The 13,976-nt window shown below is 42.6% G+C and overlaps 1 protein-coding gene across 1 annotated transcript; it reads right to left on the reverse strand.

The window, feature by feature from the left end:
• Positions 1-9,787: 9,787 nt before the first annotated feature.
• On the reverse strand, positions 9,788-13,709 carry GPR83 (G protein-coupled receptor 83). Its single transcript, XM_062514369.1, has 4 exons — positions 13,323-13,709; positions 12,363-12,488; positions 11,221-11,354; positions 9,788-10,412 (listed from the first exon to the last, which is right to left on the reverse strand). Exons 1-4 carry the CDS (start codon positions 13,707-13,709, stop codon positions 9,788-9,790), a joined length of 1,272 nt encoding a protein of 423 aa, XP_062370353.1.
• Between the last annotated feature and the right edge of the window lie 267 nt (positions 13,710-13,976).

Raw genomic sequence — 13,976 nt, forward strand, 5'->3', positions numbered from 1 at the left:
CCCTGCAGGTACCAAAAATATATGGTCACATTCCATTCTGAAGTGTTGCTCTGCAGCTGTGGCCATCTCAGTTCTGGGGTTTAAGTAAGGTAACTTTGGGGTCTTTGACCTGGAAAAGAGGGGCTGGGGGTGGGGTTTTATAATAAATCTCGTTAATCTGTCCTGGATAATACTGGCTGTGTCCTCATGGGAAAAATAGAGGTTACTCTGTTCAGCCTGAGATGTTTTGGTTAGTCCCAACTTTCATGTCTGGGATTAAGTACTTGACATTGGTGGAAAAGAAACTACAAACAGTTCTAGTGTTCAAAAGGTACTGTAAATATTAGGGATTTTGAATTTTTTATGTATTAATAAATTAATAATGTCATAACACTTTTTTTACAAAATGTAATGATGTGTAAGCTAAGTGTTGGTTTAATTTCTATCCCTCAGTTGTTTCAATCTTAGTGTCTAACAAATCCACCTTGGAGTTCTAGACTGAAGATCAGTGAAGTTGGTTCTATTTTTGTAATGGTTTGTTGAAGTTGTTTTCATGTTGTAATGTTTTTATGAGTAGAATTTTTCTCAACATGTTTGTAGTATCAAATGCAATATTAGTTGTTCTGTTTTCCAAACCACACTGTAGAAGACAAACTAACTTATGTTAAAGTGTACCCAAATGCTTTGGCAGGGCTAAGCACCCAACAGCCAAGGTAAGGTAGATCTAAATACTATGAAAGGTTGTTCTCCCCCCACACATTGTGACTGTATTTTAATTAAAGATGCTTAAGTGTGTTGGAACAGACAAAATAAGGGGGGGGGGGTAGTGTTTTTACACTGATTTGTTATCGGACTGTTTGGGGAGAGTAGAATTCATCTTTAATGTTGTCCCCTCTGCCCAAGACCTCAACCTTCATTGAGTATTAAAATGACCTTTGTCTTGAAATATTAGATGCAAGGTGAGGTGGGTGGGGGATGAAGCACCACAGTGGCAGCGTATATCTTTCACAAATGTGATATACTGTCTTATTTTTCTGTATTGTCCATGTAAGTGAAATGACTTACCTGTCACCTCTTTCAAGTTGGCTTTTTAATCAAAGGAGGACTTCTTTTATAGCTAGGTAGGACTTCCAGTTCCTTAGTGTCACCCACTTTTGTGCTCTTGTCTGCTAGCATTCTCCATATGGTTGCGGATGAGGGGCAAACAGGAGTAATTTGTATTACTTACCATTTTTGCACAGGACTCTTTATGTGCTGCAGCAGATTTCAGAGAAATCTTAAATCTGGAAGCCACTGTTGAACAAGTGGATCTGAGAGTGCTGCTGCTACACTTAATGGCTAGCATTACAAGAACTCTTCAGTTTTCTTATGACTTTCAACTAAGACAAGCCTTATTTTAAAATAAGTCTTTAAAGACACAGTTTTATGCTACCTCTGCACAGGACAGCAGCACAGCTGCAATCCTAATGTCTCTAGCATTACCAGCACAAAACAGGGCTTATGTTGGACACTGGTGGTCCACACTGCTGAATTTTACTGCCATACTTGTGCCACCAAGACTGTGATCCCTTTGGCCTTTCCTAGATTCTATCTGGCTGTGCTGATGTGTTGCTGATGGTCCTTTATGTGTAGGCAGTGCAGGTGCATTGTGTGTCTTGGACAAGGAGCTGTAGTGCAATACTAAGATTTTGTGATGTGGATGTGTTTGAACTGTTTGATGTAAGTAGAGTTCTTAATGTCTAAAATTCAAAGCTCCTGAAAGCCACATGTTCATGTTTCATGTTGGATATGTACCTAACTTTTTACTAATTCCCCTTTTGTATTTTAAAATATGAGTTGCTGCAGTAAATCTGTTGTTGTCTTCTAAAGTGTTTAATAAAATGCTTATCAATCCTCCTTGGTTATTAAAACAAATTCAATTTTGTGAACTACAACAGCATAAATGTCTGAAGGTTCCAGGAACAGTCATGTGTTGCCGTAGTGCAAATACATGTGGTCTGATGCTAAACCCTGAGAAGACATTTTGGACAGTGGTTATAACTCTGCTCTTTAAATTTTTGTTCTCATAAAATTGTCAGAGCAACATGAATTGGTTCAAAATCTGTTTAACCTTGAACAACTGTTCAGAAAATGTCAGCACATGATAAATAACATATCCACGATGTAATTTACAATCTGCAAATTTGCCACGATCTCGGCACATTTTTCAGCTGTATCTTCCTGTTTTAAGATGTGTTTCTGAACTTTCCAGCTCAGTTCTACTTATGTTTTAGTGGCACTGCTCCTGCTGTGTTTTGCCATTTTCAAAAATGGGCTGAATTCCAATTTAGGCCTTATGAAAAAGAGTCCATTTTCAGCCACTTCATCACTGCGCTCTTTCTAGAAACAGCTAGATCTGTCCTGTTTTAAATATTCCAGAAAGTAAAATGGTAATGTCAAGGTTCAGGTTTGGGCCATACCATTCCCTCCTGCCCCTTCTCTCTCCATCACTTGGGTATTAATAATGCTCTAAATGCAGGCAAGTTGCAACTAGTTCTTCTGCACAGGCTTTGCCTTACAGTGGCTCTTTTGAGATTTAAAACTTGTGATTTAAACTAAAGAGAGCAAGTAAAAATGTTTATTCCATTAGCAGACAGTGTGCCTCTAAAAGCAGCTGTACCCTGCTGTTTTTCCGCCTCTGGATGTTGTCAGTCACTTTGAGAATAAAGACGTATTTTATGTCCCTTTTTTTTTTTTCCTTATTTGGAACAGTGGATGTTTTAATAGCAGCTTTGATGCCTAGTTTAGTGCCTAAGCCTAGAACCCCATTAAGAAGAGATGTCCTGACTGCGCTTTGTGAACAGAAAGACAGAAATCAGGTTGTGAGTGGTTTTCTGAAGATGGAGGTGGTAAGAGGGCTTTAACTCCCAGTACAGGTGCAGGTGAGTCATGGAAGCAGGGAAGAATCAGAGCTGTGTCATGGCAATAAACTTATAGAAATCTTTTCTTTGAGCATCACTTTGCACAGACCACGTGTCAGCGGCACAAATGAAAGCCTAGCTCTAGGTTCAGGGCAGTTGGTGTGTTTCTGTCATGTAGGTTGTATGGCCAGAAGCTCCAGAAGACTGCTTTCCTCATAATGGAATATTTGACTTAATATATTAAATTACTAGTGTAGTGCTAAAAAGTAATTACTCCTATTAAACATTTAAAAAGTGTATTTCTGGAGTGACACAATGAAAATACTATGGCTTTATATCATTAAATATTCAAACATCTATTTGGTTCATGTCATGTTATCTACCCTCCCCGAAGGACTGCAACAAAGAACTTGCACTATAACACTATTTAATCTTTTTAGGTAGTAAAATTTGCATCTTCTCTCTTGTTTCTTCAGATTCTTTGATGTGAGTCATCTCAAACTTTTTATAATCATTGAGATTAACCAAACACCATTCCTGAAAGCAACATTCCTGGCCTACAAATGAACTCCCACCCAACTCAGGGGCTGCTGAGTTAGTCCCCTCAAGTCAGATTCTTGCTTCCCCATAAAGTCTAGGGAAAGTGCTAGGTGCCTTTGAAAGCATTTGAATGGTAAGAAGTCCGGGGATGAAAACAGCCTGGGCCCATGCTGTTTGTGCTACCTTTGAATTGCTTCAGGTCTTGCACACTTGCAGACTTCATGTACCTAAACCAACTGCAGTGAAATCTCCCAACCAGCAACAAAAGAATTGGGGGCTTTGTTTGCTTTTCCCCTCTTATCTGAGCTCAGGTGGGATGAGAGAAATACGTGCTGCTGCACAGCTCAGAACAAGGCTTCTGTGCTGGGAATCTGAGCTGCAGGATGAGAAACAGAGCCTAAAGCTACTGTCTGCTTGTCTTGGAATGTGTTTGCACTGCTGAACAGGAGCCCCGGGGACAAAGCTCAAGGGTTTGGTCCTTGCTGTCCTCCTTGTCCAAGTGTCAGATCATTTCCCAGCCCTGTCTCAGGACTGCTTCAAGACAAATTCTAGGCAAATAGTTCACTTCCAGAGCAACTTCCAAAAATCACTAGGGATGAGACCATAACAATTTGGATATCACCATCCTACATGTCCCTCCAACATATCCCACCTTCAGTTTTGTACCTTCAGAGGCTGATAATGTGCTTTTAGAACATCTGATACATGTCCTTAACTTCATATTATTAAAAACTGGTGAACTCTGACAGACCTGTCACCTCATAGTGTTTTTAACTGGAATAAAGCCTATAAAAATGAAATTATGTCTTAAAATCCTTATATCCATGTGACCTTAGGGGTTAAGAGAGAGAACCACCACATATCTGGTCTGCTCTAGATGGACCTAAACCTACATGCTGTGGAAATAGGTGAGCTGACACCTCAGAGCCAGGAATCATTTGTTAGACCTTCAGTTATTTAATTGGTGCCCATGTTTCATCTGGAATACAGTTACCTTTTTCTTAGTAGCTGGAACAATGTTTTGGACTCAGTGTGAAAATAATATTGATAACACACTGATGTTTCAGTTGTTGCTGGTCAGTGCTTACCCTAAGCACTGAAAAGTTTTCAGCTTCCCAAGCTCTACCAAAGAGCAGGTGCACAAGAAGCTGGCAGGAGACATGTCCTGAACAGCTAACCCAAAGTGGCCAAAGGGGTAATCCACACTGAGTTTATAAGTTGTGGCAGTTGGCCATGAGACACTGATTTGTTTTGTAGATAAAGGCAGTTTTTTTCCTGGTCAGGACACTGTGATGATGCCTGGATTCACCTCTGCCTCTCTATCATTAAATGGCTTTGAGCCTAAGGCAAGAGGTGGAAGTTTCATCGCACCATGACTCAGAAATCCCTTCAAACTTGCAAGACAAAAAATAGGCTATGGGAGACATCGTACCCAGAAGAAAAAGGAGGATGGACCAAAGAATTTCGCTGTTTCTTTAATGCCAGTCTAAACCTTCTCCCAAACCCACTGTGCTACCCCCAGGAAGGAGCAGGGTCTGTCCTCCTGTTGAGTTGTGCAGGATGGGGAGAGCAGAGGAGGATCCCATCCTCATTCCCCTTCAGTGGCACAAGGATGATGAGGAATAAGAGAGAAAGCCACCAGCCACCAGCACTGGATACTGAGGCTGTGGGAAGGCACGGCACTCCCAGCCAAGCCTCCAGGAGCTGTTAGGTGGTGTAGGTGCTTTTGTGGGTGCAGGGTGTTCACAGCCCCATGGCCTCAACACAAGGCTGGCAGACTGTGTAAACGGGGACCTGGCTGCACTCTCACCAGCACTCAAGGGCTTAATGAATAAGGCAGATGTGAATAATAGTTAGTCTCCTGGGAAACTGCTAGTCTAAATCTGTCTGTGTCGACATCCATTTCTAGGTCAGTCTACTTAGCTCTTGAAAGAGCTCTTGAAACAACTAAGTGCACACACGGGTCACAGCTCAGTGCCGTGCAGATGTATCTGTTCACATCCTAGAATTGTATAGCTTCATCCAGCCTTTGCTAGGCCCAGCATATGGTCCCTACTCAGTAGCTTCAGTGAACAATTGTAGCCTGAAATTTGGAACAAGCACACAAGTCTGTTGCTGGCAATAATATTGTGGTCTTGTAGAACGATCCATTAATCACTTCTATGCAGCTCATAGCCAGACTGTTCTAATCACGATCTACCCAAAATGCATCAAAATAGATCTTGAAGTTTCACATGCAATATGCAAATATTTAAGACTCCCCATAATAAAATACTAATAAGATATCCTGAGTTGAAGGGGACCAATCAGGATCATTCTGGCCCTGCACAGGACACTCCAAGAATCACACCCTGTGGCTGAGTATGTTGTCCAAATACTCCTTGAACTCTGTCAGGCTTGGTGCTGAGACCATTTCCCTGAGGAGCCTGTTCCAGTGCCCAGCTATGCCGTGGGTGCAGAACCTTCTCCTGATATCCAGTTTAACTATACCAAATTCAGCTTCATGCCATTTCCTTGTGTCCTGTCACTGCTCACCAGAAAGAAGGGATCATAGCCTGCCAGAGATAAAAACCATGATTGTAACAGCTAATGGTGGCTAGTTTATATATTCATTAAAGAAATTAGAAGTTTATGCTTCTCAGAAAACTGTGATTTTGAAGTCTTTGGAATCTCCCAGCACTTTTTCTATAAGAAGGGTGGAAGTAAACAAAGATAGCTTAGAGATGGTGTCTGATATCCTTTGAAAATGCCAGAGAGACAATGGAATTACTCTCCCTGAAGTTACAGGACATTGCTATATTTTAAGCAGCTGTCTTTTCATCTCCATCTTTCATCAGCTGAGAGGAGAAATTCATCCCACACAAACAGGAGAAGAGGTGGGAGACTGCCTTGCAGTCAGAAACAGCACCAACCTAAGCTGAGGTTCCTTTCTTTTGTGCAGGACAAATTTGTCATATTTTCCTTGAGTGATCTCAGTATGCCTTGAAGGATTGTCCTCCTTTTATGTGTAAAAGCAATAGGTGGTTTCAAGGATTTGTTTTCCCCTGAGCACTATTCAGAATAGCACAAGCTGCATCATGACACTGTCTTTGCTCCCTTGCAAGGTCTCTGCATCTTTCTACATAGAGAAAAATAATAAAACACTAAGAATGTTGTTAGAAACTTAAAATTAATATTCATTAATTCCTAGAACTTGCAAGTTTATTTTCTTAGGCCTGTTACAATATTTTTCTAGGAAATAGAAAAATAAGAAAACACTGTACTGTCAATACAAAGAACAATTCACTTTTGAGTAGAAAAACCCAAAATGCACTAAACCACAGATGTATTAGAGCCAACCACTCAAAGTTTTGAAGATTCCAGCATTAACTTTACCTTTGTAACCCTAATTGAGTTATTTTATTCACATGCCAGATATTGTATGCCCTAAATGCAGTTCATTTTCCCACAAAACATCTTGGGCTATACAGACCTCCTGCAATGAACAGCTGTTCAGTGCCTTGTGCAACACCTCCCAGATTCAAAAGATATCAAAAACTCCAGCTACAGCAGGAAAACACACACCAAATGAAAAATTAAAGACAATCTCCTCCCCGTACACGTTGTGTCTCATTTTAACAACACTCAGATCCTCCCTTCACACCTACCAAGATGACATCTAAATGCAGTTTATGCACCAATGGCTGTATTAGAATTTTAGAAGAACCCTCTGGTCTGCAAGAGATATGGGGTAAAATGAAAAAAATACCCATGAAGCCTGGATGCCCAAGTTAAATTGCCCAGAGCGTAATATTTTGGAGTACTTTGCATCATACTGAACTTTGTGTATGCAGAGCACAAACCCTCCCCCCCCCCCCCCCCCGCCCCCGACACTAATTTCAGCAGCTCTGGTGAATGCCAAATGTCTGTCCAGAATCCCAAATCAGACATGAAGAAAATTAAAAATAGCTAATTATTAGAAATTTCTCTGTACCACGTTAAGCACATTGTAGCACACAGTGTATGATACACAGTTTCCAAGGACATAATTTCTCTGGTTTTAACTATGTCCCCCTCTTGCACACTCTCCAAGTCTCTCTGAGACTTGTACCTCTGGTAGCCACCAGCCACCTGTTCATTCCTGGACAGGCTTCTGAAATCCATTGTCCAATCTGTCTCTTTTCCTTTTATCCAGTCCATTCATCCTGTTCCTCTGAATTAAATCAAACAGCTTTAACTGCTTGCATCCCCCCCCTTGTGCCCAGATTCAGGATTGAGCAGAGCCTGGAGGAGAAACGTTTGCCACCCAGTGCTGGGGTGCAGGATCCAGAGCTGCAACTGCAGGAGCCCTGCTCCGACCCTAGCAGCATCTGAGTGGGCATTTGAGGATTTTGTCTACTGGAGTTACAGCAACACTCCTCATATATAGCAGGATGACAATAGCACTCGAAAATGGTGAATCTTAAGATGTTTCCTTCAACTTCAGAAAGAACATCTTACTGAAGTACTCAGCATTTGCAGAAATTTATTTGCTAATAAAGTGCTGGATTCTGCTGCCACTGGAATGGGGAGCATGGTTCACAAGCTCTGCACAATTGGGAAATGAAGTGGAATGGAATGGAATGGAATGGAATGGAATGGAATGGAATGGAATGGAATGGAATGGAATGGAATGGAAATGAATAGAATAGAATAGAATAGAATAGAATAGAATAGAATAGAATAGAATAGAATAGAATAGAATAGAATAGAATAGAATAGAATAGTTCATTTGGAAGGGACCTCCAATGATCATCCAGTTCAACTCCTTGAACAATTCAGGGCTGATGTGCTGCAAGTGTTGAGGGAGGAAATGGGACTTGGTGTAAGGGGTCAAAGAAAGCAGGAAGAAAAATTTGATTCTGCAGATCACAAAATATTTTGGCTCCGGGCGCATTGATAAAGGGCAGTAAAATAGCACTGAATTCATAGTGAGAGATGGATAACTGCTTGTGCAAGGGCAGGTTAGCTGCAAGGAGTGGTAGATATTTCAGTCTCTTTAAATATTGGAGTGTGAGAACCCTGCACAAGGCTTAAAATTATTTCAGAACTGTAAGTTTATTACAGGACACTGAGATAAACAGCTTCACCGTTTTTTCCTCCCCATTTATAATAAGATTTTCTCACTTCACTGCTGAATACTGCAAGTTAAATGTGGAATGGGGCACCCTGGTGTGATGTTCAAGCTAATTTCCACAGCATGAGGAGGTATAGTTTTTCTGTGCCATGTAAGGTACAGTTTTTGGAACACCATTTTTTTGTTGTTCAAACCCGTATTTTCTTCTGCTAAGAACATTAAGTTCTGAAATCTACTTCAGACACTTGCAATCGTGAATTTTCTTAGCCACTCCAAATAGGACACATCTCAGCTATCCTTAAATGCACCAAAATTTTGTCACCACCAGAGGATAACTTGGTGTCAAATGTTCCACTTTTATTACTTGCTGTCAGAGATATCATCTCTTCTCTCAAAGCAGTTCATTTATGAACTCATTCCAGAGAGCTAACTTCTTAGTTAGAATGAAATGTCCCAAATGTCTGAAGTGACAAGTACACAGGTGCTTTACAGGGTAAGAGAGCAATATTCAAAGGCAAGTTAAAAAGTCAAACTGTGTGATCCTTTAGCTGCAACTTGACAATGATGCGAAGATGCTCTGATAAAAGGTTCTAGTCCAAACCCACAGTAGCACTTAATTATCCATTCTCCAACTGTGAATGACATGTCCAACTCTTTGTATGTTTTTGGGTTTAGTTATCTATTTGAAGAAAAACCGTCAACTTACTTTAAGGATAGGCATCCACTTTTCTCCAAATCTGTCTCAAAAAAGGATTTATGGAATAGATCTTTTCATTCACTCTGGACAGGTCTTGACTTTTCAGACCCCAGTTCAGAACAGATCCTTTCCTAACGAGCTGCACTGGATCTCAGATAGCAACCTAAAGGTCTACATCTCAACCATTTCCATGTTGCCACAAGGAGACTCAGAAAAGGGGAAGGGACATCTGATGCAATGACGCTGTTGTTTAAATACCAGGAAAACACACCCACAGTACTAGTTCTAAAATGGTTTAGCATGCAGGTAACAGCAACAAACATGCAGAGAATCCCATCTTTCAAGCCAGTCCAATGTCTCCTCGACAAAGACAGAAGCTCCTTCCTGGGAAGAGTTTACTTTCTCCCCTCTAGGATCTCCACACCACTGTCATCAGCCTGCATCAAACATGCAATCTTTCATATTGCCTTCTGCAGAACCTCCTTCTTGGTTTTATCACCTGTTGTGTGGCCAGGGCTCCACATCTTCCCACTATTTTAGCTTTTGCTAAATCTATGTGCAGTCCAAGGTCACCATTCAGCTCACAGCTACTATTGGCTCAACTGCAGAGATGTCTGTCTTTCCTGACTGGATGGTGGAGGATGGTGGAAGGACATGGGAGGCCTGCAACCTCTTGAAGTTGCCGTTTTCTGGCCAAGCCAGTCGGTAGGATGGGGCTGTGGAGGGAAGCCTCTGCTCCGTGGGCCTGGGGGGTTTTCTGCACATGTTGAGCAAAGCCTTTAGTTCCGATCGGAAGCTGTCATTGAGCCAGCAGTAGATGAAGGGGTTGTAGCAGGTGCTGCTCATTGCAAACCAGTGGAAGGCAAAGTACAGGGCATTGTTGGTGTGGATGGTCTGGCTGGAGAGGAGGACAACGTAGCAATTCAAGGGGAACCAGCAAACTGCGAAGAGGATGACAACGAGCATCAGCATCTTGATGGTCTTCTTATTCTTTTTGCGAAGGACAAAGTACTGCTCAGTGGTCACATCCCCGATGACGTTGCGCAGCCAGAGCTTCTTTGCCACCGTCATGTAGGCAGCGGAGATGATCAGAAGGGGCAGGACATAGAGCAAAATGAAGGTTGTTAAATCAAGGTACTTCCAAAAGAGGTCAGCAGGCTCAGGGAAATCTGGCAGACACAGGCACCGGGTAACATCCTCACTGCAAATGGAGAGATGGGACAGGATGAGAGGCACATATGGCCTGGCAGGGCGGGATAAGTACATCAGAAACAAGGAGGCAGCTGGGAGAGGGCTCCTGCCATAGGGCCTGAAAGCAAACATTGTGTTAATCTCACAAATGTCACAGCTGAGCAGAGCTCTGCTCTTCAAGGATCTGAGCCATGGAGCTGCCAGTGAGCAACGTGGTGATGATTTCTTATGGGCATTCATGACCTTATGATAATCTTATGAATTTCACCATTTACAAAATTTCCAGCTGCACATTAGCAGGTTTTTATTCTCTGTCCTTTGGCAAATAGGTACAGTCTCTGCACATACCAAGGACCTTTCCCTCATTAAAGCATTTTCCAAATGCAAAGGCTCTTGACAGATGAGGCAGATTTATCTACTTTCCTAGAGCTAAAGAGTAGATTAAAACCTGTTGGGCTTTAGTGTGTTTTTGTTTGGTTGGTTGTGATTTTTTGTTTCCCCCTTCTGGTCTGCCAAAACAGGTCAGATTGGTATATGGCATAAAATGCCAGTGTATAGAAGTAAAGGGTAAAGCCAGATCCTCTAACTTCTTGGCCTGTTTTGTGTGACTAGTGGGACAGAATAAAGATAAAATATTTAAAAATAAAAAGGACAAGACATCAGATACAGCAAAAGGAATCGGATGAAAACTGTAGTTCCAGTCCGTATTTGGCAGACCTTGACATATGCTCAAGGCTTTCAGTAGAATATACCAAAGTATGACTGCTCAGAGTTTGGCCTCCAGGGAGACTGTGGAGGAAAGCAAATCACATCCTTACCTGTATTCAAAGGTAAAGAGCTTTTGGTAGATAGCATGTGGTAGGGAAAAACAAGTTGCCATGATCCAGATTACAGAGATGTAGATAACACCTTTTCCCGTAGATATGCGAGGTTTCAGGGGGTGCATTATAACCTGTGCAAAATAAACCAAAATCTAGGCTTATTACGTTTCTGGAAAAAATTATACTTTTTTTTCATACAGTCTTCCAGCCTTAAATCTATTATTTAATGAGGTAATTTAGCATGCAAGCAGTACAGTCTTCACCCAGCTCCCAATGACTCTAAGCTGCATATGAAAACCTGAATTTTAGCATCATGAAATATGGTTCAAGTCAGATTATAGTCCTGCCCTTATATTTCAGTACTTTCATCTAGATGAGAAAAACTGCATGCCAGGAGGTGTTAACACATGTTCATCACTAGGTTCAATTTCCTAAACAGAAAAAAAAAAAAAGAAGAAGAAGGAGAAAAAAGTCTCAAACTCTTCACTTTGAGTGACCCAAGGAACAAAAGGGTTTTCACCAGACCTCCGTGGGAATGCTTTTGTTAGTCAGTGCATTTTCTGGAAAAAAATCTTTCTTGCCTTTCTAGAAGAAAATTCCAATGGTAAACAATTTTGTGTGGTTGTTGGGTGACTCCAAGCTGATAATACCCAAATGTCCCCATTTGGAGCCCATTATCAACAGCAAACCACAGCTCTGCTTGTGACAAACACCAGTCAGATCTCCAGTATTCAGGGTAGCAGGAGGTGGGACACCTCAGAGCATCTGGAGACTGAGCTGAGAAAGGTAACTAGGATTTAACAACCCTGGTGCTGGACAAGCCACCCAGGAGAGCTGTCCACATGAATTTCTATCAGGACCTTGATCTTTCTCCTTGTTTGAGAACTGAATAAAAGCTCCCTTTAGCTCAGCTGTAAGAGATATGAAAGAGATATGGAAGAGATAGCAAGGAGATGGATGCCTCCTACCTTGCTGTAGGTTTGAAATAATTCTGACAAGAACTGCCCCCCTACCCTGCAAACTCCTCATTAATCTTATGATATTCTGGGAGCTGAAAGGGAAAGGACATGGGCTCATCCTTTCTCAGCTTACTTAAGCCCTCCCAAGCTTTCCATCTCCCTGCTTCAGAGAGGTCTCACCTGGTGCCTGTCCACGGCAATGGCTGTAAGGGTCAAGGCAGAGACGTGGAGGGAGCAGTACTGTGCAAACCTACTGACATGGCACATCCCCTTCCCAAAGATCCAGGTACTGTTCACAAAACGAGCCTAAAAAAGAAGACCATTGGTTTTGTGCACCTCAAAACTGCTTATAGGTACACCTCCAGTACATGATTCCTTGTGCTGTGTAAAAGACGCTTACAAGATAGCAGGTTCTTTGTATAATTGTGAAATTTTCTGGCTTCTGAAACCTGAAGAGGTAGATTGCTGCTGCTCAGTGGCCTGGCAATATCCTGCAGAACAGTACATCAGCACAGCACCAAGGATGTTTATTCTGTTTTATTTAGAGTGTGTCCTTTTGCAGCCTCACTATTTGAGTAAATACATTTGCTCTTCCTTTTAATCTCTCCTTATGGAATAGAGCTGACCTGCACATCTTATCTCACTTCAAGCAAACTACAGCTTTTCAAAACAGCTTGTTAAACGATGCTGAGCATTAATTTTTTTTCAAGAGGCTTATAGCATTGCTGTCAAAGTACTTTAGAAAAGAGAAGGGGAAAAAAAGATGAGATACCATGGAGTAGCAAGCAATCACTGAAAGATTATTATTGCTCAAGTACTATCAGGGCCACATTTAACAAATGGGTAATTTCCAATCTTCAACTAGGTAACAGGAATCAGAGAAGAAAAATGCACGTGGAGTTTTCCAATGGCTGTAATTTGGAGTGGACAGCTACCTGCAGAACATCCACACGCTGCCTATAGTAGTGTAAAGCAGGAAAAGCCACCAAAGCACCTTTATGGCACTGTAGAGGCCCAGAGGAATTGACTTTAGTCGTGGGGTGGATTGTGGTGATGCATCCCCTCCCTCCCAGGCTGCCGAGGTGCTTCCCTTCCCTTTCCTCCGGATGAAGAGTCCCAGGCGTCTCAGCCCGCTCTTACCAGCGTGAAAGGCGTGTTGAGGAGCGTGATCATGATATCGGCCACGGCCAGGTTCACGATGAACAAGCTGGTGGCAGAGTGCACCCGCTTCGTCTTGATGACAACGTGACACACCAGGACATTGCCGAAGAGGGAGAAGACGATGATGAAGGAGTACGCCGCGATGAGCAGGGCTTTCACCGTGGTGCTCTGCGACTCCGCTCCATACCGGCTCCTGTCCACAAAGCTCTGCCAGTCGGCCAGGCTGTCGTTATCCCAGGAAAAGAAACCCGACACGTTCGGGACTGCAAAAGTCTCCTCCAGGCTCCCATTGAGGGGCAACTTTCCTGGGGTCACAAAGGCGTTAACTAAATAGGGGAGGGCGAGCCAGACAAAGCAGGATAGCATCTCTGGAACGCTGCTCTGCCCCTCCAGTTCTGGAAGAGCTCATTCATTTGCCAGAGCAGAACTCGCTCCGTGCGCTCAGCCTCGCCGCGCTCGGGGGCTGCAAACACGGCACCGAGCAGCCGGAGCGGGGAGATGCTCCTGCCTCCCGCAATGTGCTTCTCTCCCGCTCAGCTCGCCGCTACTTTTGCTCCTTCAGCCAGCTTTATATCCCCAGCCGAGCTCCGAGCCGGGATCTTCTGCAGTCATTGGGCTGCATGACATAATTTG

The sequence above is a fragment of the Cinclus cinclus genome, chromosome 2, assembly GCF_963662255.1.
Source record: "Cinclus cinclus chromosome 2, bCinCin1.1, whole genome shotgun sequence".
Taxonomy (NCBI): domain Eukaryota; kingdom Metazoa; phylum Chordata; class Aves; order Passeriformes; family Cinclidae; genus Cinclus; species Cinclus cinclus.